Raw genomic sequence first — 26,949 nt, 5'->3', positions numbered from 1 at the left:
AAAACATGCAGCGGTTCCCCTTTCCCACCGCTGCTGCCTCCTGTTACGCCTGAGATTTAGGGGCTAATCAAACGTGACTGCCCGCCGCGAGATTGGTTGTTCCTTGTCATGCCAGACAAATCGATTTGGAAAACACATCCATATTTCACTGGAAATAATCCTTCTCCACGCAGTCCAATAATAAACAATACTTTAAAACAGTTTTAAACACTGTTTCAAGAGGTCCCAACAAAGTGGAACTTCCAGCTTCTCTGTATACTGGCAGCAAATACACGGTTGATTAAAAAGACAAAATTGTTTGCTAAATTTACGTCTACAATCTGAAATACCAAATTCAGGATCCACTCACACTATTTAAATAAACCATTATGATTTACAATGGATGGAAGGTATGAACCATTTATTCAATTCATATTGCTTTATTTGCAATAGAGTTTTGTTATTGAAACTGTATGTGAATGCCTTAATAATTCGTATACTGGGACAGAGGGTCAAAGGTCACCGTATCATTCACTGTTCTGAACACCAAACCCTAACATGCCAGCTAGTCCGTCACCAGAAGTGTAACTGGCTGGTTTGGAATCCCTCCAATGAAAATGTCCAGAATGATTACATCATCAACTGGTAAGCAGGCCAGAAAGCTCTCAGCATTAAAACAGGGCAGGCGGACTTAAATAATAATAATGTGGAGTACTACGAGATGAGATTTATATATAATAAGTTACACGTTGTTTGGAATACAAAATATTTTATGTGTAAACTGTATGTGGAAATCAGCAGAATTGTGTAAATGAATAAAGTGGGCCAGAAGGCTACAAATAATTTTTAAAAAATGGTTCTTGGAGTTTCTTCAAACATTTTCTTGCAGCTGAATAAATTAAATTTAGGCTTTGAACAAACACTGATAGTACTACTGTATAACAACTTAAAAGGCTTCCAGGGCTTGTTTCACCTGAGCAGCAGTTCACTGTTTTGGCCAGGGGAGAAGCAGCCTTCTCTTTGTAATTTCCCGTGGAGGCTGCAAGCATGCCAATAATGTAATGGCAGGACATCTAATTCGGAGATGGTGTATTTGGCTCCATCCACACAAATACCCACTCTACCATTCATCCACATCAGGGGATGAGATAGAGAGAGATCTCTGTCTTGGCGGCTACAGGACACTTTGAGAAAAAGTTTTTGACTAAGACGCCTGCAGCCATGATCTCTCTGTTTTAATGTCCTAAAAGTAATTAATATTAATAGATTTTAATGAAGTATATGAAGCAGACGACATGACTAATTTGTCCATTAATGTGATATTTTATAAAAATGGCCCAAAAGTGAATAATGAGTCTAACAAATGACTGGGACCTTCACAAAGGTGTGTTCGTCTGTGCAGATAAATGCGCACATAAGAAGTGGGAAAAAAGATCTCAAAGACTGAATCTAAACTATTAGTTAAAAATGAACAGTCCAAATCAAATATGTATGAGTGAAACCTGCCAAATTTACATTCAGCCATGAGTGGTGAAGAGACTGGATCTACTGAAAGCCAGCATGTATGGGGGCTGGTCCTTGGGATCGTGTGTGAAAGCATGGGCTCAATTTAGCTTGGACAGTAAGAGGAACTCACAGACACAAGGAAAGGAACTCACGGACACAAAGAGAGGAACTCACAGACACAAAGAGAGGAACTCACGGACACAAAGAGAGGAACTCACAGACACAAAGAGAGGAACTCAAGAACACAAAGAGAGGAACTCACAGACAAAAAGAGAGGAACTCACAGACACAAAGAGAGGAACTCACAGACACAAAGGCGCGTGCGCTGCTGTCGTTGAGGAGCAGAGAGAGGGCGTTGTCCTTGTTGTACAGGCCCGTCACCCTCTTGGACCAGATGGAGGGAATGTAGTCCTTATACTCCAGCTGCCAGTACAGGCTAAATATCCTGTCCAGGTCCAGCACCAGGCAGCTGCAGTCATAGATGATCACCCCCAGCTCCTTCATCTGTCGAACATTCACCTACATTTACATTCAGGCATTTAGCAAGCGCTCCTACAATAGCACACACATAAAGGCTAAAGGCTAAAGGCTTACTCAACAAGCACAGCTCAGAACCAGCAGTAGTAGTCAGTACTAAATGCGTCTGTATTGCTAGCTTTAACTTACCTTCTTTGCCAGTATACCTAGAGACCATTTGTGCTTCTCAAGCCATTTTTTTCTAAAAGCAATAGCGTCAAAAATTTTGCAGCTTTTAAGAATTTACCTGGTGACTTCAGTGATTTTGCTGACCGTGAACAGATACCCTTATCCAGAGCAACTTACACCACAGACCAACAAAGTGCAGTCCAAAGAACACCAAAGACAAAACAACGATATACCACTAAATGAGAAGCATTAAACGACAACTACCCTTACAACAAAACAGCAGCAGCAAAGACTCACAGGCTCTAAAAACAACAATATCCTTGAATGGGGGGTGGGGTGGGCAGCAATGTCATCAGCCAAATGCCCCCCCCCACCCACACCCCCTCCTTGCCATTTCAGCTCATTCACACTTTCATGCAGCTTTCCAATTTTTCGACACATCAAAATGTTTTCAAGTGAGTTCGAGCAACAAAGCCAATCACTGGTGACATCCCGTGAAAGTAATCTGGAAACTACACAGCACCCCCTCCCCCCCCCCTTCCCCCTACCGATCACCCCTCCTAGCACCCTCCCCCCCCTCACTGGGGGTGAAATCAGGACACGGGAGAAGCAACACCATCCCTCAACCTCAGCTTTTACGGTTGTTTCAAAGACTTTTCCAGATTAATATCATCTATACAAACACGCTTAGGAGAAAGCAATCGTTCTCTGGGTGACTGAATTGCAGTGAGGTTTTTCTGGGATTATAGCTCCATATTACTTTTCTCTCCATCTTTCCTTCTCTTGCTCTTCCTCTCCCCCACTCTCTTTTACTCCTAATCTACCCTTCTCTCCCCTCTTCTTTCTCTCTTCCACACTCTCTCTCTCTCTCCCCGTTTCTCCTCTCTCTCTCTCTCCACCTCCTCATCTCTTTTTTATGCTCTCTCTTTTCCCCTCTCTCTCCCTGGCAGGACTCATTTCCAGTGACGCTAAATCAAAAGAAGATTATTCTGCAGACATTTCAAAGGTAGAGTTGGAGATGGAGAGAATTCATCTGCCTGTTCTTTGTAGTTTACACCTTGTAGATTAGTCACATCTGCTCTCAGAAGTTGTAATAAGCAGACCTGCACTAGTCTTGACCTGCAGGCGTAGAGAAGCAGGCGTATTGCTGTCGAGTTCATGCGGAAGCCTCTCTGCGTTTCGACTTGAGCAGATGAGAAGGCCGATATCCATTTAAACTGGTCCCTATTAGTGCTGTACATCGGTTATTTAATTGGCTTTAATTGGTTATTAAATGCAAACACGCAGGGGGGGCTTTTTCATTATACATTGGTCTATTTGTCATCCATTTGATCATTGATCCAGCTCCCTCAGCTCCCCCCACTTATCTCCTACATTAAAATTTGTGCTGGTTTAGAGCCTTATTTGCATTTCCCTTACCTCCTGTGTTTCTTTTTCCTCTCCAAACCTGCCCCTCCTCTCTCCCTGCCAATGTTTTGTTGTTGTGCTTGTGTTGGCTCTGCAGTCCAGCAGTTAAACTCACTCACACACTGAGTCAGAAGAGGACATGAATGTGCAGCTTGTGCAGGCAGACTGCAGGAGCCCAGCTGACCAAAGGGGGGTCGCTGGTAAGCGATCAGACACAGATATCCCACTGACTTAACCCCTCCCTCCATGGGGGATGCTACAGGGAGCACTCAATGGAACAGTGCCTTAACAGACAACAGACCATGGGGCCCATCCACACACTGGAACAGTGCCTTAACAGATACCAGACCATGGGGCCCATCCACACACTGGAACAGCGCCTTAGCAGATACCAGACCATGGGGCCCATCCACACACTGGAACAGCGCCTTAGCAGATACCAGACCATGGGGCCCATCCATACACTGGAACAGTGAGTGCCTTAACAAGATGAGGCACTCAGCAGGACCCCCAGTATTCTGTGATTCAGAGGCAGTGCCACACGGCTCTAACTAAATCACGTCAAGCGGAGACAGATCTCAGCTGCTCCGGTGGGGTCGTCTGGTCCACAGTGAGTAATCCAGTGTGACAGAGTGACATGATTTTGAGAACAGAGACACATTTCTTCACTCCGCCCCTTGTACCACAAAAGTAGACAGGCTCAGTATCTGCCTGCCAAATCTTATTCCGCCCCTCTGACTGATCACTGCAAGCTTGAAAGAGAGACATTTTTCAGCAGTTATCCAAGGTGACTTAGCAGCTATACATTTTTTATATATTGTAAAGCTAGAAATGCATTGACACAATTCAGATGGAGGTGTAAAGTGGATGCTTGGGGAGGTCTTTGGGCGTTTCTTGGTGAGTTTGTGGGTGTAAGAGCATGTTTTGGGGAGTATAAGGGGCTGTTTGTAAGGATGTAAGGGGGTTTTGGTGGTATAATGTAGGTGTTTGGTGGTATAATGTAGGTATTCGGTGGTGTAAGGTAAGTGTTTGGGGGTTTAGGGGGTGTTTTGGGGTATAAGGAGGTGTTTGGCTGTGTAAGAGGGTGTTTGGGGGGCGTATAATGGGGTGTTTGGGTGCGTAACTGTGTATAAGGGGGTGCTCAGCGGTTTAAAGATGTGTTTGGGAGGTGTTTGGGGGTTTAAAAGGATGTTTGGAGGTACCTTAGATAGCGAGCGCCAGTCCATGCCCCCGCTCCCGATGTACATATGCTTCCTGTCCACGACCCAGAAAGAGGAGTGGAACTGTCCTTTGGTTAGAGCCGTCATATTCAGGTAATGCACCTCTGCATCTGTACAGGTAAGGACAAATAACTGAGAAATGCCTCTGCAACTATACAGGTAAGGACAAATAACTGAGAAATGCCTGTTTATCTGTACAGGTACGGACAGGTAACAGATATGCACCTCTGCACTTATACAATCAAGAGCAGACTGAACCTCTACACTTGTACAGGTAAGGCAGCCGTGGAGGGTTTAGTTATTCATATTCTGAAAAATAAACACATTCAAAACCTTGGACTTCACACATACATCCGAGACACCCAGCACTGAACTGCGCGTCATCTAGAAAAGAGCAGCACGTTCTGTTCTCATCAAAAACGAGCGTGCCTAGAATGAAATGAGATGAACTCTGTTTGAATAACACAGAAATGAAGATCATGTTGGAGATGAAAGCTCAGACGAAATTAATATTATCTGTGACTGTCAGTCTCGCTGGTTCTCTGTAAGCATCCAAACAAGTGCCACGCAAGCTTTGGTCAAAGGCACGGTGCTTTGATCAAATCAAAACTTTTAGTATTCAGCACTTGAGGATGAACATCAATGGTTTGGATTTGCTCAAAACTGTATTCATTTATCGGATGTATTATTTTGCATAACCGTGGCATCAACAGTATCACGTTGTTTACCATTGGGAAAACAATAATTTTAAAAATGTAAATTTGATACTTTTTAGCCGTTCCCCCTTTTCTGCCCAGTTTGGAATGTCTAATCATGCTCACGCTCATGCGACCTCACACCGTCATGAGTCGGAGGAAGACATTTCAGCAGCTCAACAGATCAACCTGCAGGCACGTTATTGACCAGCAGGGGTAATAATGAGCAGTGAGATGCAGTAATCCTGGCCGACTCGAGCCCTCCCGTCCCTGGGTGAAGCTAGCGCTAACTGTGCTTCATCCTGCAGTGCTGGTCCAGGCTCCATATCAGACTGTGATGCTCGTTCATGTATTAGAACAGAGCCTGAACAAGATGAGCTACCCAGGAGCCACAAATTGTTTTTCCGCAAACTAGCTTTTTCCTTTAATTGAGGGAAAAAACTTCATATTTTCCTGTAGGCACAGAGAGGTTTAAAAAAACCTGAAAATAAATGATAAGTATCCAGATATGGGTTCTTGTGAAAATGTTGATAATAATAATAAGTAGCTGTAATTAAACAGGAAGGATCAGTTAACTTAGCAGAAATTTAAACAGCCCCAGGTTCCCGAAGCACAAGCTGATGTCAGCACAAACACACGCAGCATCCATTTAAATAATGCTGTGCAATCTAACTGCATGCATTACTGAATGCTCCGGTCATCACGTGGCACAGGCTGGCGTCACGGCGACCAGGTACAGGTGAGACTCACTGCTCTCAGACAGAGCCTTCAGGTCTGCAGAGTCAACCAAGCCGCTGGCCACCTTCAGATCCACCTGCCGGGATTTGAGCCTGAGGAGTCGCTGTAGGAGGAGCTGGCCCTGTAGAAAACACAGTTATGCTCCCATCCACAATACAGCAATTAACAATTCCACTCCCATCCACAATACACCCTCCTTCTCTCTCTCTCTCTCCCCCCCTCCTTCTCTCTCTCTCTCTCTCTCTCTCTCTCTCTCTCTCTCTCTCTCCCCCTCCCTCCCTCCCTCCCTCTGAGATCACAATCACTGATGGAAACACACTAAATGATGTACTGAGTGTCATTACCTGCTTGTCTGCGGGAGGACTGGACTCATCTGAGGAGTTCAGGGCCCAATCAGAAGAGACGATCTCCACAGAGCGACTGGCCCGGTCCAAAAGGGAGTGCAAGCCAACCACGAAAGGGAGGCTGGTGGTACCATTGTCAGAAAAGGTGAGGTCTTCCGGAATGTTCTCCACCAGAACTATCCTACCCACCAGGAGTGTTTAATGCAGAAAACATCAAAATGACAGAACAGTTACGGATCAGAACATTATTAACCTAATAATTAATCTTAGTCCAAGTTAAAAATGCAAAACAATATGTGAATATATTTATTAAGAATTTTATTTTATCATATACTAAAATATTTACAAAGAATCCAAACAACCACCTCCTAGTTTACACATTTCTACTTGCTTCAACTTTTAAAAATTCACAACATGGACTTTTTATGTTTTTGGCACCAATATACCCAAGGCATTCAATACACCAAGATCACAAATGCACAGATGGAGTGATATCGATGGTTAGTGCATAACATCTGGATTATACTGTTCTTCCAGATGGAGAGAGGAGGGGCCAGGTAATGTTTGAGAAGTGTGACACTAAATCAGAAAGAATAAAACAGGAAGAGATCCAGGTTCCAGATTCCCTTTGAGATCACACGCATGCTCATCTCCAAACACCCCCGATTCAGTAAGCGGTCTCTACATTGGCTGCATTAAATATTTAAAGCACATATATAGTATAGTGAGGGAGAGCTTTATCGGGGTGAGCCTGGAAAGGCTCCCGATTTAGGGGACCCTGGCAGTGAAAAGCATTTTGCTCAGTGCTTCACGAGCCACTGATTCAAACAGATAGCACAACAGCGGGAAGCAATTTATTTTCGGGAGCTGACGGACCAAGAAAAATGTGAAAATGTGAAAATTTTGGGAAGATATTCACCGTTATTAAAACACCCCCGCCCCCCCTCCTGGGAATGTGTTCACAGGTTTCCTGTGGCAGAGGGTAGTACAGTCAATCCTCCGGCACATGAGATGCTACAGATTCTGGTTTCCTCTGACACCGCTAATCAATTCCGTGGACCAACTGGGGCAACCATCCCAGAAGGGGCACGGGGGGGAGGGGGAATTAGCTAAAGGTCAACTCTGCACTGATATCAGAAGACGTTTGTGTTTGTTACACAGAGATGCTAATGTGTGGAACAGAGAGGCTAACAGATGGAGCAGGGACCACAGCAGAGAAAGAGCCACGGCGGGGGCTGAAACCCCCCCAATACCCTCCCAACCCCCCCCCCCCCCCACCACCCCCCACCCCGTGGGGAGAATCACATCTGGGTCGAGAGCAGGCTGCCCTACGGACTGCGCCCACACGTCTTCCTTTTTATGAGGAAAAATCCCAAACTGCCGCAAGTTAACTGTGTGAAAGAGAAGTCGATAAAATGTATGAAATATTTCACACCAAGGCATTCCTATGAGACTCCATAGTTTTGTACTGTACTAGTCATGGATAAATGGGTGGGGGTAGGGTGGGTGGGGGGGCTCTGTATTCTGAGTGAACACACACATTAAAATATATGGGGAAATCAATACCTGCTTCCTGTAACAGCCTGACACACTTCGAGCCCCTGTGGTACAGCCTGCTGAGTTTAAATCAAATCCAAGCTTGATCTAAATGTCATCAGGCCAATGTTTGAACTAATGAAGCACTCAGTCTGAAATATGGGTGTGTTTGTGTGAATGATGAATTCTCTCCTTTGATGGTTATGTTTGTGTTAATGATGAACTCTCTCCTTTTATGGGTGTGTTTGGGTTTATGATGAACTATCTCCTTTTATGGGTATATTTGTGTTAACAATGAATGTGCACAAATGTGCATTAATTAAACTAACGCGGTTTACGTGAATCCCATACGGATTACCTGTAGTCAATCAGAGCTGAATTACACTAAACATTTTTCTGAGCAGCTAAAACTCTGTTGAGGTTTTTTCTAGGAGCAGCACTTAAGTTCACTATGATTGATTTAAAAGGCAGCAAAACATCTAATTAATTTGCTGTGTGAGACTTTAATTAATAGGTGGACTGACCAGAGGAAATCTTTAGCATTACACAGCGAGCTATTGATTGGCATGCCACTTTTTAGACAAGCCCTCAAAGGTTTCAGGGCTAAACCAATGAAAGGGACACGAAAGTGCCAACAGAGAATTCAAGGTTACTGACAGGAGGAAAACAAACAAGATCTGGAAACTAATGTGTGTACGTGTTCGGGTGGATGAGTGTGTGTGTGCAGATGTGTGTGTGTGTGTGTGTGTGTGTGTGGCTGCGTGTATATGTGCGCTTGTGTTTGTGCCTGTGTGTACAGCATGTGTGCGTTTGTAAGTATAAATGTGAGCACATATGTATGTATGCATTTATGCATGTGCATGCCTGTATGTACAGTATATGCGGGTATGAGGGTGTGTGCGTATGCTTGTGTGTATGTATGTGTTATGTGTATGCATATGCTCTGTATGCGTGTGCGTGTATGAGTGCATGTGCGTATGCTTGTATGTGTATGTATGTGTTATGTGTATGCATGCGTGTATGCATATGCTCTGAATGTGAGTGCGTGTATGAGTGCGTGTGCGTATGCATGTACGCGTATGTATGCGTGTACGTGTGTATGCATCATCTCTTACCGGCAGTCCCTGCTGCAGTTCTCCTCAGTGATGCCGTCCTCATAGTCTCCCCAAACGTCCACGGCGGAGAATATCAAGGCCACCAGAACGGCAAAACAGCAGACCAGTGCAAAGACCACAATGCATTTCTGCTGTGACTGCAACAGGAAAGAGAATCGATCCTTAATTATGAACATCCCAGCCTTAGCCAGGGGCCAGCTTAACTACATTACCCAGAAAACTCCAAATGACAGATGCATAGCCTGAGGGCGGATAACTTTCAAGTTTTATAATAAATAAAACTCAGCACTTACAGTGCATTACTTTCATACATAAACCTATCAATCCTTAGCCATTATTAAAAGAGTTTTATTCTGTTACATGAGGCTTTATTTGTGCTGTAAATTCAGACGAGTTTCAGAGGAAAACCTAAACAGAAATAATGCCAGAGAGCAACTGTTACAGCTCGATTTAGCCACTAGATCAATATCCTGTGTGCAGCTGGAAGCCGCATGAGGGTCCAGTGGGCAGACGATGAGGAAGGTGCGCCTTGGGGAGATGCATTAGAAAGTGAGATTGGGAAGTATGAACCCAGGCAATATATATCCCAGAGCAGGCACTCGACTTATGAACAATTCCCTGCCATCCTGCAATTTCTCCAGGGCAAATATGTAAGGCCTGTCTCAGGAATGAATGGGCACTGGCTTGCGCTGGATTGTTCAACATGTTGCTAAGGTATCCGGCAGGATTATGAGTTTGAGAGGGACCAGTGCCATTCTCCCCAAGGTATTTTAGTCATATAGCAATTCTGCTGTGCTCTTGGGGGGAGGGGGGGGGGGGAGGGGGGGGATGCGCACCGTCAGATGAGCATACTCCATCTCAAACCCTAGGACACCACAGCTCATTCAGTCCTTAAAAATGCATGGAAACAGGCCAGCCTTACAAGGCTAATATGGTGCTACGCAGTCAACGCATAGCAAGTGCATGTAAACAGGATACAGAGAAATACATGCCGATGCGATAGAGAGAATCACATGTAAATGCGATGCGCACTGAGTCACCCTTTACCAAGACAAGTCTGAGCTCCAGGCCCTGCAGTTGGGAACATTTTAAGTGACTATTTGCTTATCATTTTAGTCATCAGTCAACAACTTTCCAGCATCAGCCGGATAAAGATCAGAGAATGACAGCCCCATTAAACTCAATACCATCCCTGGGATCAGTACATATTGGTACATTTTGAACAGTGCATTCAACAGGAAATTATACAAGTTGTCATTCATAACTCATTTTTAACAAGCTGATATTGCAGCACAGACATCTCCATGTGAACCTCATCTAAGCTTTATAAATTGTAAATGTCAAGCAGAGGGGCAGTGACTTGGGTTAATGCCAGATTTCGAACCCCGTGCTCATTTTACTCACACACCAACACAAAAGAGAAAACAACTGCATGGGCATTTTTGGGTTAATAGCTGATTGGGAAGGTATAGCTGTGCTTTGTGCTACTTTCATCAGGAGATTCATCTTGGAGCACAGAACCATAGATAGAACTATAGATCATTTCCATTCACTGCCTCTTACAGGCATTGCCCTTATCACTAGCATTACCATAGAGATTACAGGCTCAATCTAGATTTTCTTACCAATCTGTGGTTTGTATGCATGGCCTATAATGCATATCATTAAGCAACCATTGAAACAAAATGGCCACACTTTAAGTGCAAATGCACACACACCTCAGATAAAAGAGGCTCCCCCACATACTGAGTCTAAAATTCTGTTAATTAGCAAAACATATTAATTGCCTTAATTATCTGTGAAGAGTGAAGAATGTTCATTCATTAATTAGCATAAAGCAAAATGAGACCTTCTCGGCGTAGGACGGAAGCTATTATTAATTTGAGCATAAAATGTAGAGGGTAATTTGAACAGAACTGAATTGTGAACTACGGTAGAGCTCAAAGACAAAAACAACCTTTCGGTGCTGGCTCATTTTGACATTGGGCTGACAACATCTGCAACCCAGGTCAAGCTGCGGATGAACCGTGATTTTAAAAGGTGACTTCTCTTCCTTTTTTTGTGTGAGCAATTAAAAGTTCTTTCGTGTATTTATAGAAAAATGAACAGATAAAACCTTAGAGGAAAAGAAGACAGGAATAAGACAATTCAACTGAAGCATCATTAAAATGAATTTACAGAGTGTGGACTGTATGCATGTACAGCAAAATTCTCACTGTAATACCAACTCTGACATAGTAACTTTTACACTGATAGAGTACCTTTTACACTAAGGGTACCTTTTACACTGATAGAGTACCTTGTACACTAATATAGTACCCTTTACACTAAGGGAACCTTTTACACTGATAGAGTACCTTGTACACTAATATAGTACCCTTTACACTGATAGAGAACCTTTTTACATGAATAGAGTACCCTTTACACACATAGAGTAGCTTTTACACTGATTTCACTGGGATCTTTGGCCAATCAGAGACGTTAATCGATCAAGTAACCATCAATCAACCAACAGGCAGTAAAGAAACCCAGCAGCTTGGCCGGCCCCGAGGGCCACATCTGAGCATCTCTTTGAGTTCATCTGCATGCAGGTAACACGGACACGCGCCCCTTTAGCGTACGCGGGCGGCGTGCGGACCGAAAAAAAACATGAAAGCAGGTCTAGCATCTGCACGCTCGCGTCATAAAGAACGCAGCTGTCACTTCAAAGTTTCAAACTATCAAATAAAAAAACTGACCGAATGTCACATCGCAGATGGCACTTTGCTAGCCAACCTTCGAAATGCCTCAATAAAGAAAGTAGTAAAAGACTGAAAGTAGCCCTCTGAAAAAATACAATTAAAACAAAGTACAACTGATCCACAAATTTCAGTCATTCTGCAGTCATGGATCACAGTGATACAGTGCATATCCGATCACCAGCATCAATGTGAGTGATCTTCCTGCCTCAAAGCTTTGGAAAACGAAATACTTTGTTTTCCTCCTGGGTACAGTAATGAATTTATAATTGCTACGCTAATTAGCCCACAGTGTATTGATCTACAAAAGGCATAACTACGGTTCTTTGAGCTGGCAACAAACTCTCCAAAATCATTTACATTCAGGCCTCTTCCTGGGCTTAGATAGGGCAGATTTATCAGAGAGCGCACGTAGAGGCACTGGGGAATTATGTTTGTGTTACAATTACATTTTTGCATGTGTACTCACTGCTATAACAGCAGGATATTTATCAACAGCAATTATACCTGCAACCTAATCCAGAGACAAACATTTAAATACCCCACAATGCAATTCCGTTAGACGCCTCAATCAATAACGCGTATGCAATTAGAGAGGGGCATGGTGACTCATTCATCATCTGCGTGCACAAATTCAAAATTTAATCTTAAAATTTGAACATCTGATTCATCCTTCACAAATATGAATTGTATTAAAACAAGGAAGTACTAAATTTGATTGCTCTGAAATTGCACTCCTTTCAAAGGTAGAGGCATTTGAAAATAATGAAAAAAAATTAAACTTCATAGCATGCAGACCGCCAGCATTCACAATGTGTTGAGCCGTTTGTTCAGCAGCAGAGGTTCAGCAGAAGGTAAAGAAGAACCACAGCCAAGCTCTGCAAGCAGACGTGCGAGAAGGTGTGAAAAAGAGACACTGCTTTTAATAAAACAAAAAACCTCGGAAGGAGGACCGGAGGCGTGGAATCGGCAGTTTCGCCTCGAGCAGCGGACGACACGGCGTTCCGCGCGGGGTCGAGCGCGCTCCTGTTTTTAGAAAAATAACGCTCGGCTGTACACGCCCACATAATCAAGAAACACACTTGAGGCGTCCAAACCTCGACTAATTACTAACGTTCAGACAGCTTACCGAAAAGGGAACCGAGGACGATACCTGAAGGGTCTTAATTTAGCTTTCATTCCAATTACAGAAAAAGAACCCCCGACAGCTTAACAACATAAACCCACGAGGATCTCGACTTTTAAATACTCCAGGGACTCAACTAAAGGTTTATGGTAAAATATAACTGTGAGAAATAACAGTCTCGTTGGATTCTATGAACAGTGCATTAAATCAACAAGCATAGCAAGATGACTATTAAAAAAAAAAAGATTCATAAGAAGTACCAAAAAAGTTACAAGGGCAAAATATAAACCCACCAACTTTCCGACAGTTCCCTACCCCCTGTAAATCAGAGGTGTGATGAATAATAAGACATTATTAGCTCGCAATTAGACTAAATACTCACATCTCCCACGTTTGACTAGGCCATAATTAAAAGAAACATAAATACCATTCTGTGTCTTTTGTTTTCTTTTGTTACAACCGTAATCCTTCTGCATTTTCATCACTTTTTTTTGCTGCTTCCATGTGCTTTAATGAGCCTGCCAGAGACGGGCAAAGTCGGTAAATTTTAAACGTGCAATTCGAACACGGCTGCACAAGCTGTGAATGTGACAGCAAGCGAAGATGGAAGCTAGGGCGAATTCATTCAAGTTCAAATCCACATTATTCTCCAAAGGGCCGGGCCACGGAGAGTTCTCCAGTACAAGCCATTTGATCAACATCTATACCGGGGGCCAACAATCCATCAACGATAAAGGACCAAGCTTGCCCACTCACCCCCATAAATGATGCAATGCAATTTCCAATTCTATTTGTTGCTGGTGGGAAACTGTTGTCATCAATGGAATAAAACACAGCCAGCATGAGCCAGCATTCAATGCTGTCAAATTATAGAACTGAAATATATCTGCCCTAACAGTATGTCTGAAATAGTAGGCTCTTCTCCAGCATTCTTTGCTCCAAGCAAATTCCGTCTTAAACCAGTGAGGGGGTCCATTTGATCTTTACTTTGCAGAACTTTTAAAGTCTTACCGGTTCATAAAGATAATTTAAGTTAATCTGGTCCAGCCTAGCTGCATTGCTCTTGGTCATTTTATTAACTTGCTTAACTTACTTTAATATTATTATTACTTTTCAGTAACTTTCCTGGTACATTTCATTAGAATGTCACACTGGATTTACCTCAGTCAAACCTTTTTGCTTGTGGATGAAATCATTAGTGCTAATAATGCTCACACCCAGTCAGACCCAGAGTAAAACATACAACAACTCCAACTCTGAGTAACACCCAATCAGACCCTGCAAACCACACCCAATCAGACCCTGCAAACAACAACCAATCAGACCCTGCAAAACACGGCTAATAAGATCCTGCAAAATACAACCAATCAGACCCTGCAAAACTCACCCAATCTGATTCTGCAAAACACACCCAATCAGACCCTGCAAAACACAGCCAATCAGACCCTGCAAAACTCACCTATTCAGATTCGGCAAAACTCACCCAATCAGACCCGGAGTCCATACTCCAGCACACCTGTGCCCACTGGACGTGCCTGGTGTTACCCTTGCATCCTCAGTGTATCCTCACACCTGTACTCGTATCCTCCGAGAGTCTCACGCAGGGACGTACTTGAGCTGCCGTTAATGTCTAATTTCCCCATCAGTCAAAGGCGCCGCTGCCATAAAGCCAGATTTACACTCCGCCGCGGCCTGAGCGTGCAGGAGGTTATTAACTGCGTTTATGAAAACAGAAAAAAAAAAACAAACACAATAAAGCGTGTCCTGGGAGTGGTGCTGTTTGCTGTAGCCCAGCTGTGCCAGATTGCATGGTAATATTTCATGCCGGAACGATGGCGGTCTGGCGCATTCGGGACCAGGAAGGTCGCTGGGTGATTTAACCGTTACAGGGCCGTGCTCAACAAGGCAGGACGGCACGCGGGCAGTGAGCTGTGTTCGTTGCCAACTGTGGCCATCGAATGATTTGTAAATAATTGAGTTTGCAGTTAACGCATTTTAAAGAAAGATGGACTTTAATAAAAAGAGGCTGATTTTTTTTACAGCCCACAATTATGATAACTTACGGACATAATAAAGGCATAACCGCCTCGCAGGTTTGAATCCCGGCCGAGCCCTTTCTGCGTGGAGTTTGCATGTTCTCCCCGTGTCTGTGTGGGTTTCCTCTGGGCACTCCAGGTTCCTCCCACAGTCCAAAGACATACAGGTTGGGTTCATTGGAGAGTCTTAATTGCCCACAGGTATGAGTGCGTGAGTGAATTCTATGTGAGCCCTGTGATGAATAGGCGACCTGTCCGGGGCGTATTCCTGCCTCTCACCCAATGCATGCTGGGATATGCTCTAGTCCCTCAAGAAAATGCTAAACTTTCCATAACATTCCAAACCACTCACTAATCAGGGCTGAAGTACCTTTCACCTTTGTGTGTCCACATTAAAAGGCCATATTTTCAAGAAATGTCACTAATTATATTAGACATTAAGGGGTGAATTACAGTTCTCATAAACATTTTATTATTCTTTGTCAAGGGAGTGCTGAAATCTGCTGAAAATAAATACGCATTTTTACATGTTCCTGTCCATTTCACTTTTGTCAACACTGATCTCACGAGAGATGCTTTTGGGATGAACCGTGCTCACAGTAAGTTGTTGCCCACTTGATTGTTGCTAAGAATTATGGGAAATTGAGCTTTTTTATGGATTGATAAAAGAGCCTAATAAGGCACAAAACAATATCAAACGCTCCTTTGATGTCATAGGGGTGGGATACCTCTGGTTGGTAGGCATTGATGTTATTTTCCTGACAGCCCTTTGATTTTTTTTTTTTTGATTTTTGGGTCAGCGGCTACTAATGACTCCTCCGTTGCGCGTCTGAAGATTCCCGCTGTTTCGCGCTCGGCTCCCTGCGGCAGCGCGGGGGTCCAGCTGCTTCGCTGAATCACGGCCGATGAGCTGTTGCCGTCGGCGTCGGCACTTCAGTCATTCTGATAATGAGGCGGAGTTTTCAAAACTGCGGGGACGCACGCGAACGCCGAAACGATTCGGAGCGGTGCGAAACTGGAGCCGCTGGCGAGCTCTACAGCATCTCCTCGAGAAGGAGGTTGAGATCTTTTCTGGGTGGGAGGTACTGAGTGACTGGGGGGTAGGGGGGGGTTGTTCTGTAGGGTGTTTCACGGGGGCTACTGATTGGGGGTGTCTACATTAATAAAAAGGCCACTTGCACTGTTCAGCTGCCTCTTCCATCAACCCCCCCCCCCACAATGCCTACGTATGTCTCACAAATGACGGCTCGGAAATTTCCCAACGTCAGAGAGCAGGAGAGCGGGAACGCACTCTCCCCCCTGTCTGGAGCAGATCTCTGGCTTCGGCCTCTTTTCCCATCCTGAGCCTCTCTCTCTCTCTCTCTCTCTCCCTCTCTCTCTCTCTCCCTCTCTCTCTCTCCCTCTCTCTCTCCCTCTCTCTTCTCTCTCTCTCTCTCTCTGACGCTAACGCGAGAATGTTCCGTTGGCGCGTCTTCGCGGAGGCGTGCGCCGCCTCTCCTCCGGAGACATTTCGCGAGCACACGGCGTTCCGTCAGAGCGGGACCGCGGAGGGCCGGCAGTCCCACAGCGCGGAGGGGGTCGGGGCGCCCTCCCGCTCCCGCCAGACGCGCCGGAGGGTTCGCCGTGGCTCGCGGCCCCGGCGGACATCGTCATCGCCCCCCCGACCGCGGCGTCAGCGCTGGCCAACGGACGTGAGAATGTTTGGGGAACGAGCGCGCACATTTTCCACTCTTAAGAAGCTTCTGTATGAAAAGGACAGGGCAATTCATCACAAGCCTGCTCACCATCACCCTTTTATTAGACAGAGTGACTTCAACTGGGAGCCTTTGCAGACATGCCCATGATACAGGGACCCTCCCTCCATTTCAACGCTGACAGTGCTCAAAATCTAAGAAGACAAGCACTGATCTTTAAAATACTGTCTATTACAGCAATAATATTTTCTCTTTAAGATCCAACATTTTTCTGATGTTTATTTCTATGACTTTCTTCAGCACATTTTAGAAGATTTAAAATTCTATAAACAGGTCAATCCTGTCAATGTAAGGTTGTTTTAAAAAAAAAAAAAACCAACCATGACAACCATCTTATTTTTTCATTATGATGACACCCCCTTGTTGAATATTATGCACGTCTCCCTTTGGACTGTAGGCTCTGTAGTGCCTCTCTTACACGATTTTCACGGTCTTTTGTTACAAGAGCTTACAAGAGCTCAGCCCGGTAATGATCTGCAGGACTATTGACGGTTGCCAGTTGCGCCGGTCATGTACAGTGGCTCTGTGTTCACGAAGGCGGCTCCGTACAGATCGTTAGGAGGCTTTGCTCTGGATCATTATCCCGCTGGAAAATCGTTTCAGGAAACTTGGCTGAGCGATGCAGTTTTTTTTTTTCTCCGCTCGTTTGTTTGTCTTGTTTCAGCCCCGTGTCGGAGTGCCCAGTTTGTGTGGGTTCAGGCTCGTCGCCGTGCCGCCTCGGCTAATTTTGGGGACCGCAGACGAGCACGCGCTCTCCTCCGATAAACGTGACGTGGCTTCTGCTGATCTCACACGCATACTGAGTCAGAGGAGAAATCGGCATTTGCAGGATTGGTGTTCATTTGACCAGAGGGGGCGCTGGTGAGCAATGTGACACAGATATCCCACCAACTAAAATCCCCCCCCCCCCAGGTGATGCTATGGCCTACTGTGCATTGCCTTGGTAACAGACTATGGGGCCCAACAGCACACTGGAGAGATGCAGTATTTATATTTTGATTAAACTTTCCTTTGAATCAAATCAAGGGAAGCCAGAATACCAGCCAGCAGTGATTACAAGGGCCATTCAGCAATAACCCCAATGAACCCAGAGAAGATGCAGACAGACATTCAAAAACACCATCCTTACCCTGTGGATTATGCGAAACTTTTTCTACTGCACACAACCCTGGCCTTAAGATATCTTGTAACTTAGAATTTGGCTTCCAAACTGAGGTTCAAGTATCTTGATAAGGTACTAACTCCCCCCCCCACCCCACCCCGAGTCCAAAGTACCACAGCATTCAATTTAGAGGCGCAACTCAACAGTGCAATTAGTTTGGGAAACACAGGCCCTTTATTATGTTCAGAGCTGGCATAGCAAGGCGCTTGAGTTCTGCAATTACCCGTCCCTTCAGAATTACAGACTGTACCGCACTGCGGACTCGAGGCGATCACGAAAACCTGCGCGCCCCGCAGCTGCGATGAGTGCAGGCGCTGCCTGGCGTTACCCGAGAACCCGCGGATACGTGAAGCTCGTACCCCACGAAGCCATCTCCCGCAGGCGAACTTACCACCTCAGAGTATCCATCTCCCAACAAGAGCTCGCATCCCCACATTTTTAGACTGAGCGGACACAGTACAAAATGGATAGCCCCCTTAAATAAAAAATAAAAAAAAACATAAAGCAATAAAAATTATACAAAAAATACTAAATTGGAAATTGGTCTATTTTTACTTGAAGGCTAACGCTGATTATTTTGGTCTCCCATGATCAAATACTTAATAGTTTCTCCTCAACACAGCATATCACAAAAGAGGAGATATCAATCTTCAATCCAAAAATGTAATTTTCGGTATCGATGCAAAAGCACTACAAGTATAAAATGATATTTGCCATGTTGTCTGTGGCAGCATATGACTAAGTTTTCTGGAGAGACTTTGACAGATCAGCCCTCTAATAGGACAGCTGAGAGGGAGAGGCGGTCGGAGCGCAGCCGAAATTGAGGGGAGACTGATGGTCGACACAGCGGGCGGAGACGCGCTTCTCCTCCAGGGTCACAATTTTCAATCTAAAGCATTTCATTGTTCGGCTAATAAAAAATAAAAAAACGCTACAATTCTACAATCCAATACCGTGACATTAAATTCAGAACACAATGCCTTTCTCACAGCACCACTGCTTGCATTTTGTTAACCGAAATCTTTGACATCTTTACCTAGGGATACCTTTTCTCCTGTTCAGCAAGATTTAGGGACGTGGACTTCCTGTGTTCGGCACACACTGACAGGAACTGCACAGGAAGCCGGACCAGTACTGCAGGACAGATATTTGTTTTTTACTGGCAACAAAAACTCTTCCTGTACTCCCTTCGTCAATGATACTCATTTTGCAGGACTTCTACTGCCATCCTGGCACTGAAATCGCAATTGGAGGACAGTCTGATGGGCACTAAAAACATTGCTCAGCTAGGCTTGTAAACCCACTTTAACTATTTAAATCACTGTGTCCTCATCGTGCTGCCAGTGTTTGCACTGAGTGGACCAACAGCAGAGAGATTACTGACCAGTTTTCACCCCCACAGTCAATATTTGCTGTAGACTAGTCGCATTCCAGAAAACATAGGGATATTTTTCTCTCATGATTCTCCCACATAAAACATCGAAAGCATCAGCACAAAGGAGCCATTGAGTTGAATCTGCCAGAGAAAACTTTGTTGGTCACGTTGATCGTTTCCTGTTGATGGTACTTCAGAAAACAGTCAGACGCACACACCAGGGGATCTGCCTCTCTGACAGCGAATTACTCTCCTGAGAACTGACTGCATTAAGCAACTGAAATTCATCAAGAAAAAGATCACTAACACTGTACTGAAGCAAAAAGATACCAACAAATTTTAAAAATCGAATATGGATTGACTTTTAAAGTACGACGTGTAACTACCATCTTACTACCATGTTATTACATACCTATTAATACATGAGATAGACGTGCAGTTTATCTATGGAAAAAAAACCCCAGCAACACCTTTGGCCATAACTAACCCTCATTTCAACCATAGTGCTTACTGTTTATTCACACATGCATCATATCACGCAGCATATCCAGCTCTTGCTTGCAATTACACAACTCTCTCTTTATTTTACCATTACATGCAATATAAGGGCAAAGTGTAAAACAAACCATGCAAAGAAACAAATTGCATCGTACAAAAGCATTCTGTCCGAGCACACGCTCCATTATCCTCTTGTTTAACTATTAATCTTATTTGTTGCTGATCATGTGGATTTGTAGTTGATTTCACTATTTATTGTTGATTTAAACGATACAACATTGATCTATCGATGGTTTTTGTTGTTGTTTGTTTTAATTGTTTCATTAATGTTGCAATTTTTTATTATTTGGTGGCATTTTGTTCTGCACACGTGATGTTATTTGTATCAGGAACACGACACCAAGAGACACCAGGTTGACCTTTTCAAACATGGCCGATAACCCGATCCCAACCCAAGCCTCGGTTTCCGAAAGGGTCTTATTTTTCCCTCCCGTTTTCCAGAGAAGTACCTCCAGCTCCAGGTATCTCTACGCCTCCCAGGAGCCCGAGGCCTTCAAACCTCAGGCTCCTCAGCGAGGGTGACAGAATAAAGGGGACGAGAGAAGAGCAGACGGACGAAAGAGACGTTTTCGGAGAGCAGTTCAGGACTCGGGACTGAAGGGAGAGGCGAAAACAATCTCCAGCAAGCGAAGTGAGAAGGAATCCTTCAAAGTGTCCTTTGAGGACCTGTCCTGCCCTGCCCATCAGCCCAATCTTCCGGTCCGGCTATTTTTTTTGTTCTGTTGTGAAATGTCAGCAGCGGTGTTGGTTGGGGTTAGGCGCGGGGGGTGGGGGGGGGGGTGGGGTAGCTCTTGGCCTCATTGATCATCTTGATCAATAAGTCAATTAAGGCTCCATCAGACCGACACCTCGGCAGCCGCCTAGCCTCCGCAGATCGAAGACAAATCTCCCCTTTCGCTCACACCCGTGGAGGGAAGGGGAAAAAGAACAGAGAGTGAGGAGAGTAATGTCAAATCCAGACAAATCCTACTGCCACAGGTTTTTTTTCAAAAAGGTTTTTTTTGAAGCTATGCCTGGTGCCCTTAAAATGCTCCCGTTCCAGTTTGTTTCTCTTCTTGTTATATGAAAAAATCAGCATGTGCGACGCCTTTCACGGGTAATGCATGCAAAGAATAAGTCTGACACCTTTTCCCGATCATCTTGCTCCATTTAAAACTGTACATGCTGACATTGCTTTAGCGTTCATGTCCGCAGTTTGGTTAACTGTACCCTGGCTTGACAGCATCATTATTGTGTTTCCAGCGGGCTACTGTCTTCTTCATGCGCCGCAGAATCCGCTTGCCTGTGACACCAGGCGTATTTATGAGCGTCGCCGGCACCCTGAAACCCGGCTTTGCCGCGTCTTCCTGAGCGAGGGAACGGGGGATTCAAAATATAAACGAATGTGCTTCAGCAGGACCCTGCGAGAAAAGGCTCATCAAACAAGGCCCTGAGTCAGCCTCCGTGGGGAGGGACGTCTGCCGGAATCCAGCGTTATTCCAACACTTCTGGGAAACGGAGGCCACCGAGAAAGGAACACTCAGAGAAAGGTGGGGGTATTTCACCTAGGGTGTAATACCACCACTTGGGAGTTTAAACCTGCAACCTCTGAGCTACAAGCTAATTTCTGCAGATATTATACTACACATGCCTTATGCTTTCCTTTTTGACCTGCAGTGCATTACACAGAGCAGACATCATTCATAGACCTATAAACCACAGAAACCTTAACCGGTTTTTCAACGATGTAAGAAAAACATCAATTTAAACAGTCAACAGAAATATTTTCCAAATATGAAAAAATGCCAAACTACATCTTCTTACAACTCTAATAATGTAGCACTTTTTTTTCTATTTGAAGGTTACATTTTAGAATTTAGATCATATTTGCCCTGCAGGGTAAGCATTTAAAACTTCTCCGGTTACCTCATGCTGACCTTCAACTTTCGATCCCATTTCAGTCAAGCCAAGATCTGCAGTAAAAGTCAAAATTTCCTGTGATGAGAATTTTCAAGGTCTTGTTTTTTTTTTTTCCTTCTTCATAAAAGTCAGGATTGTATGCCTGAAAAGCAGTGCTCCATAATTTATCAGCCGAGCGCAGATAGATGACCTCTCATTGATCAAGGTTTACAGGGACTCGCGTGAATCTCTGACACATCCTGGCCAAGAAACACAACCGCTTATCGCTCAACAGACAGTGTCATTAGCTGGTGAGCCAAGCAGAGAGCTCCGGTGCAGGCTTTAAAAGTTCCACACCGTCTGAATCTGCACCTGAATTCATGAATATCAAAGCAGCCCAGCTCTAAGAGAGCAGAACAATGCAACATACTGGATCCTCCCATTCAATTATTTTACGCACTTCTTCACCAAAACCCACAGAGGCTAAATATTCCGATCTGACCCTCGAGGTCAGTAGTGCTGCTAGCCTTTCCCCCCTGACAGTTAACTGACTGATAACTGTCACTGATTGTCTAAAGGTCCCACCCGTCCGGTGTCCAAGGTTTAAATCAGACCCTGATTTGAGGGGAAGAGTTAAAACCAACAGCACCCTTGACATCAAAAGACCAGGTTAGAGTTTTGCTGTAGATGTGTGGCTATACATTAACGGAATACAGTGCTTCCAATATTTTATGACCTCAGCTACTGCAATATCATATAATATGACTAAGGTGATAATCCATAACTTCTTAAATATAGAGCCTCAGTCATTATTATCTGATTGAAGATTCTGCCATTTCAGGTGTTTTGTCATAATGGTCTGTCATAAATGTTATTTCTTACAAATACTGCTCCATATGTTCATGATGCTGTTGTTCACAGAATTGATGCAGTGTGGGAGTAGAATCGATCAGGGACAAGGCAGGTTCCATAATTTAATTTCTGGAAAAAAAACCTGGCCTCCTTCACGTAACACGATTTTGTCCGCTTGCAATATTAATGGATTCTTTTAACACCTCAGACACATTTTTCCTTTAACGGCCAATTTTGCAGAGATAGTGTCACTAAAATTTCATGTTTCTGTAGGATGTACTGACCTAAAAAAAGGAACAGGTAACATTTTTAGCCTCAGCTTTAGTGGGTTATTAATTTCCATGAGAAATCGCAGTGAGGAGAATGAGAGCGTGAATACTATGCGACTGTAATTCAAGGTTGTCAAACACTCAAAAAAAAAAACATAAAAAAGCTGTTATTCAGCAGGGTAGCCTGAGACAGTTTCAATGCTTTTATTTCCTGTTTCTTTCACAAACATTTGAAAGGCGTATGACCTTGAAAGCCTCAGGAACGAACACTCAAACACACGTTTCTTGAATAGCTTATGGAAAACCCGTCAATCGTTCTTCCCAATCAACAGACGGCTAATGAAGAGACGATGACAAATGTGACATCTCCTCGTGAAGCACAAACTGCATAAGGCACAGACTGTGTAAGGCACAGGCTGAGGAACGCATAGTCTGCTATGCGTCTTTCTGACAGATAATGATACATATAATCATCTACACACAGAGATAAACAGAGGAGATGGTTAATAAAGCCATTGCTCATCTCTTCATTGACAGTGAGGAGTTTGGGGTGATTCAGATATTTCACCAGGCGGACGCCAGGAGGTTTTAAGGTGCTTAACCTTCCCAGTTCTTCCTGAGTTCCTTCAGTAACAATATAACAATGTTTTCTATTTATTCAACTCTTACAGAGTCCAAAACAGGAAAAAAAGTACTCTGTTAAGTGTTGAATGTACTCTCTGAGCTGTTCTAAATTAACCAAGTGGTGGCATTGATAAGGACATCTACCAGGTAGAATGGGATGCATGGATGCCATTGCTATGCTGCTGACCCTCTTTATTATAACTCACTGTATGAGCTACTCACTGCTGTTGGCTGTAGGAAACTCATCTTTAAGCCCAGCATCCCCCAAGCACCCACAAACACCACCACTGTAGTTTAACAGTCTGGTTATCCCTTTATTTTAATATGAATTTTATTACTGTGGTTTCTTCTTATTTCTTGGCCTCTGCTCTGTTTTAATTTCCTGACTCTTACAACAGTATTTATTGTGTAATTTTGTATCCTGTTTGGTTTTCGTTTATTTCGTTCGGTCTATTTCTTACACCCAAATAAAAAAGAAATAAATGTTTTTATAGTGTATATTTATATATAAAAATATATTTTTTGAAATATATAATTATTATTATCACTTAAGGAAAACAACTACACAAGGACAACAAGCACCAATACATCACTCAGCAGAAATTGAACACAGGACTTTCAGCTTTGTGCAGCTACAAACACCATCACATAGTTTTATGCACATTGGCAATCAATTTTACATCTGGACACCATGCCCTACAGCAGTATCAGTTTACAAAGCTGCGTACCGAACAACATGGGAGAACTGCCTTTCTCAGGTGGGCAACAGCAGTAGCTCACCTGGGTTGCAAACATGCTACCTACCGCTTTCTGTCAACGGTAAGCTGCCAAAGCTAATCATCCAACCCTCTCCCCTGCGAGAACCGTTTAGCCATCAAACTAACAATCAAACTATTAGAACACAGAAGCAAGGCATGTAAGCCAGCGGCACAAACACAGATACTGTGACTCAAGAGACACCGCAGGGACAAACCCTAACCCGTCTCACGCCCGACAACAGGATCAGCAGAGCTCCAGCACCCGAGTGCGAAAGGTACTGCAATTACCTGTGCGCCAGATTCTGCTTTGAGAGTTTCTCAGAAACCCACAGACACTTTTAATCATATATGCACCTGTCATACATTCTTGAGAATTTGCTGTTTTGCGCAGTACCGCAGATGAAAATGAGCTTAACTGTAAGAGCTGAGTAGGATCCTTTTTAAATACAAGGAAAAAAATCTATGGATAAATAAGCTCAATCTGTCCCAATAACTTGGACCTCACAGCCTAAACTGTTATGCACACACTTTTGTCAGCATGCCAGGTAAATACCTAAATGTGATATAATGAATATATCTTTCCAAGAAGCCAGCGCATAACTTACGCAGCAAAAGGCAACGGCAACTTTGAGCGCACGCTCGGCAGCGTGGGAAAATTGGACTGTCCCCCCCCCCCCCCCCCCCACTCCCCAACAGCCACACTCCCCCGATACGGAGCGAGCCCAAAAACAGAAGTGGGTCTCACCTTCATAGCGCGGTCCTGCGACAGTCCTGGCATCGGGGCTCACGTTCCCCCAAAATCTAGGCACTTGGGAGGACGAGAGGGGGGCGACGTTGTTCCTGGCGCTCTGGCACGCTCGCGGCGCGGCCGCTCTCTCCGGCTCTCCGAGGGGCTGACGGGTTCCGTGCGCGGCGCTGGGAAGTGTGACTGCGAGCCCGGAGCCCTGACATGGTGCCATCAATCTGACTGAGCGCGCTCAGTGGGCTCCCCGCTCTCTGCCCGAGAGAGAGCGAGCGAGCGAGAGCGAGAGAGAGAGAGCGAGCGAGCAAGAGAAAGAGAGAGAGAGAGAGAGAGAGAGCAAGAGAAAGAGAGAGAGCGAGCATGCAAGAGAAAGAGAGAGACAGAGAGAGAGCGAGAGAGCGAGAGAGAGAGAGAGAGAGAGAGAGAGAGAGCGAGAGAGAGAGAGAGGTGCTCTGCCTCTCCCCCTCCAGAAGCAACCAATGCAAACTCTGCTGTTAGTCCTCACCCTGGAACTGCGAATAACACTATACTGCCCCCTACAGCAGAGAAGAGGAATGACTGCAGACAAAGTGAGCACACACACACACACACATACAAATGCACACACTCACCTGTAAATACACAGCACACACACATACACTTATGAACACACAGTACAGACACATAAGTGTATCAGCCTCTCTCTGTGGCCTCTTTTCATCTCTCTCTCCATCTCGACAGAAATAGCATTCTGTACTCGTTCTCTCAAATTCTAATTAAAAGTGCTTTACTGGCAGAAAATATTTCTCGAGAGCAATAGAAGCACAGAACAGCACTGAAAAATTAATACTATAAATAATAATAATAATAATAATAACATTATTAATAACTACTATTTATTATTCTATATACCCTTTTTATTATGTCAGTGTCCCGTCAGGTTTCGGCAGGCTAATATAGAGTGCCATAACTGTAGCTTCTGGCGTTTCCTGTAAGAGGATTTTCTCTTTTTCCTTGTCAGGGAAGAGTAGTCCTTTGTAATTAAAGTTTAATTAATCTGTCCTCTCTCTACCTGTCTCTCTCAAGTTCTCGTCCTCTCTTTCCCCCTCACCCGCCCTCTCTCTCGTTTCCTCTCTATCCCCCCTCTCTCTCTCTCTCTCCTCCTCCCTCCCCCCCCCCCCCCCCCCACACACACACACATACAAGCACACTCAAACAGATGACACCTCTTTCTGACCAATTTGTAATTTGTTTGGGATGTGCTTGTTATCTACACACAGTGGCTGACATTCTGGCTTTGAGGCAGTGATAAGGATCTTCCACTGCTTTCATTTCTAACTTTCTCACATCGCCAACATAAAACATTTGCAACATAAAGAATGCATATTGTCCACTCTACTTCAAGCACAAGACCACCAGACCTAAAAGCACACTGCATTTCAAATCATTCATGCTTTAAAAAAAAAAAACTGACCAAAATTGTCACACTGGCTATTCAAAAGTGAGCTAGAATATAATGAACCCTTGAAATTCAAGGTATGATTACCATAAAGTGTAACTGCCTGTTAGGTCAGAATAATGTTCACTGTGTGAACTGGACTTTGTGTTCTTGGCTATGAATAACTGTACAAAATAAGTATTGTACCTTATCAAACCTGTGTTTTGTAGTTGTTCCAATGACCTTGATATGCACTTTTGTACGTTGCTTTGGATAAAAGCGTCTGATATATAATGTAATGTATTATAAATGTAATGCCCTATTACTTTTATAAAGATATACAAAAACAGGTCAAAAAAATTGTCTGTCTGTAAATTTTTAAAAAGTGTTTTAATGGGAGACCCAAAAGAAAATGCAAAGCGTACTGCATTATGTAGATGCGGTAGGATAGATGCTAATAATTGTGAAATATCAG

At 44.1% G+C, this 26,949-nt stretch overlaps 1 protein-coding gene across 2 annotated transcripts in view; it reads right to left on the bottom strand.

The window, feature by feature from the left end:
- Window positions 1-26,949, bottom strand: part of LOC135245326 (inactive phospholipase D5-like) — a 54,678-nt gene that overhangs the window by 8,287 nt on the left and 19,442 nt on the right. The window contains exons 1-6 of one of the 2 annotated variants that reach the window (XM_064318354.1): window positions 25,061-25,458; window positions 9,186-9,322; window positions 6,535-6,715; window positions 6,203-6,311; window positions 4,740-4,867; window positions 1,792-1,989 (exon numbers count right to left, since the gene is read on the bottom strand). In XM_064318354.1, coding sequence (XP_064174424.1) covers window positions 1,792-1,989; window positions 4,740-4,867; window positions 6,203-6,311; window positions 6,535-6,715; window positions 9,186-9,322; window positions 25,061-25,093 — 786 coding nt within the window. In that variant the 5' untranslated portion in view covers window positions 25,094-25,458. Of the gene's footprint in view, window positions 1-1,791; window positions 1,990-4,739; window positions 4,868-6,202; window positions 6,312-6,534; window positions 6,716-9,185; window positions 9,323-25,060; window positions 25,459-26,949 lie in introns of those variants that run through there. The other variant, XM_064318345.1, reaches the window with a different exon arrangement.

The sequence above is a fragment of the Anguilla rostrata genome, chromosome 2 (assembly GCF_018555375.3).
Source record: "Anguilla rostrata isolate EN2019 chromosome 2, ASM1855537v3, whole genome shotgun sequence".
NCBI classification, from domain to species: Eukaryota; Metazoa; Chordata; class Actinopteri; order Anguilliformes; family Anguillidae; genus Anguilla; species Anguilla rostrata.
The sequence above is the reverse complement of the archived record's forward strand: the minus strand, read 5'-3'. Positions and strand labels throughout refer to the sequence as shown.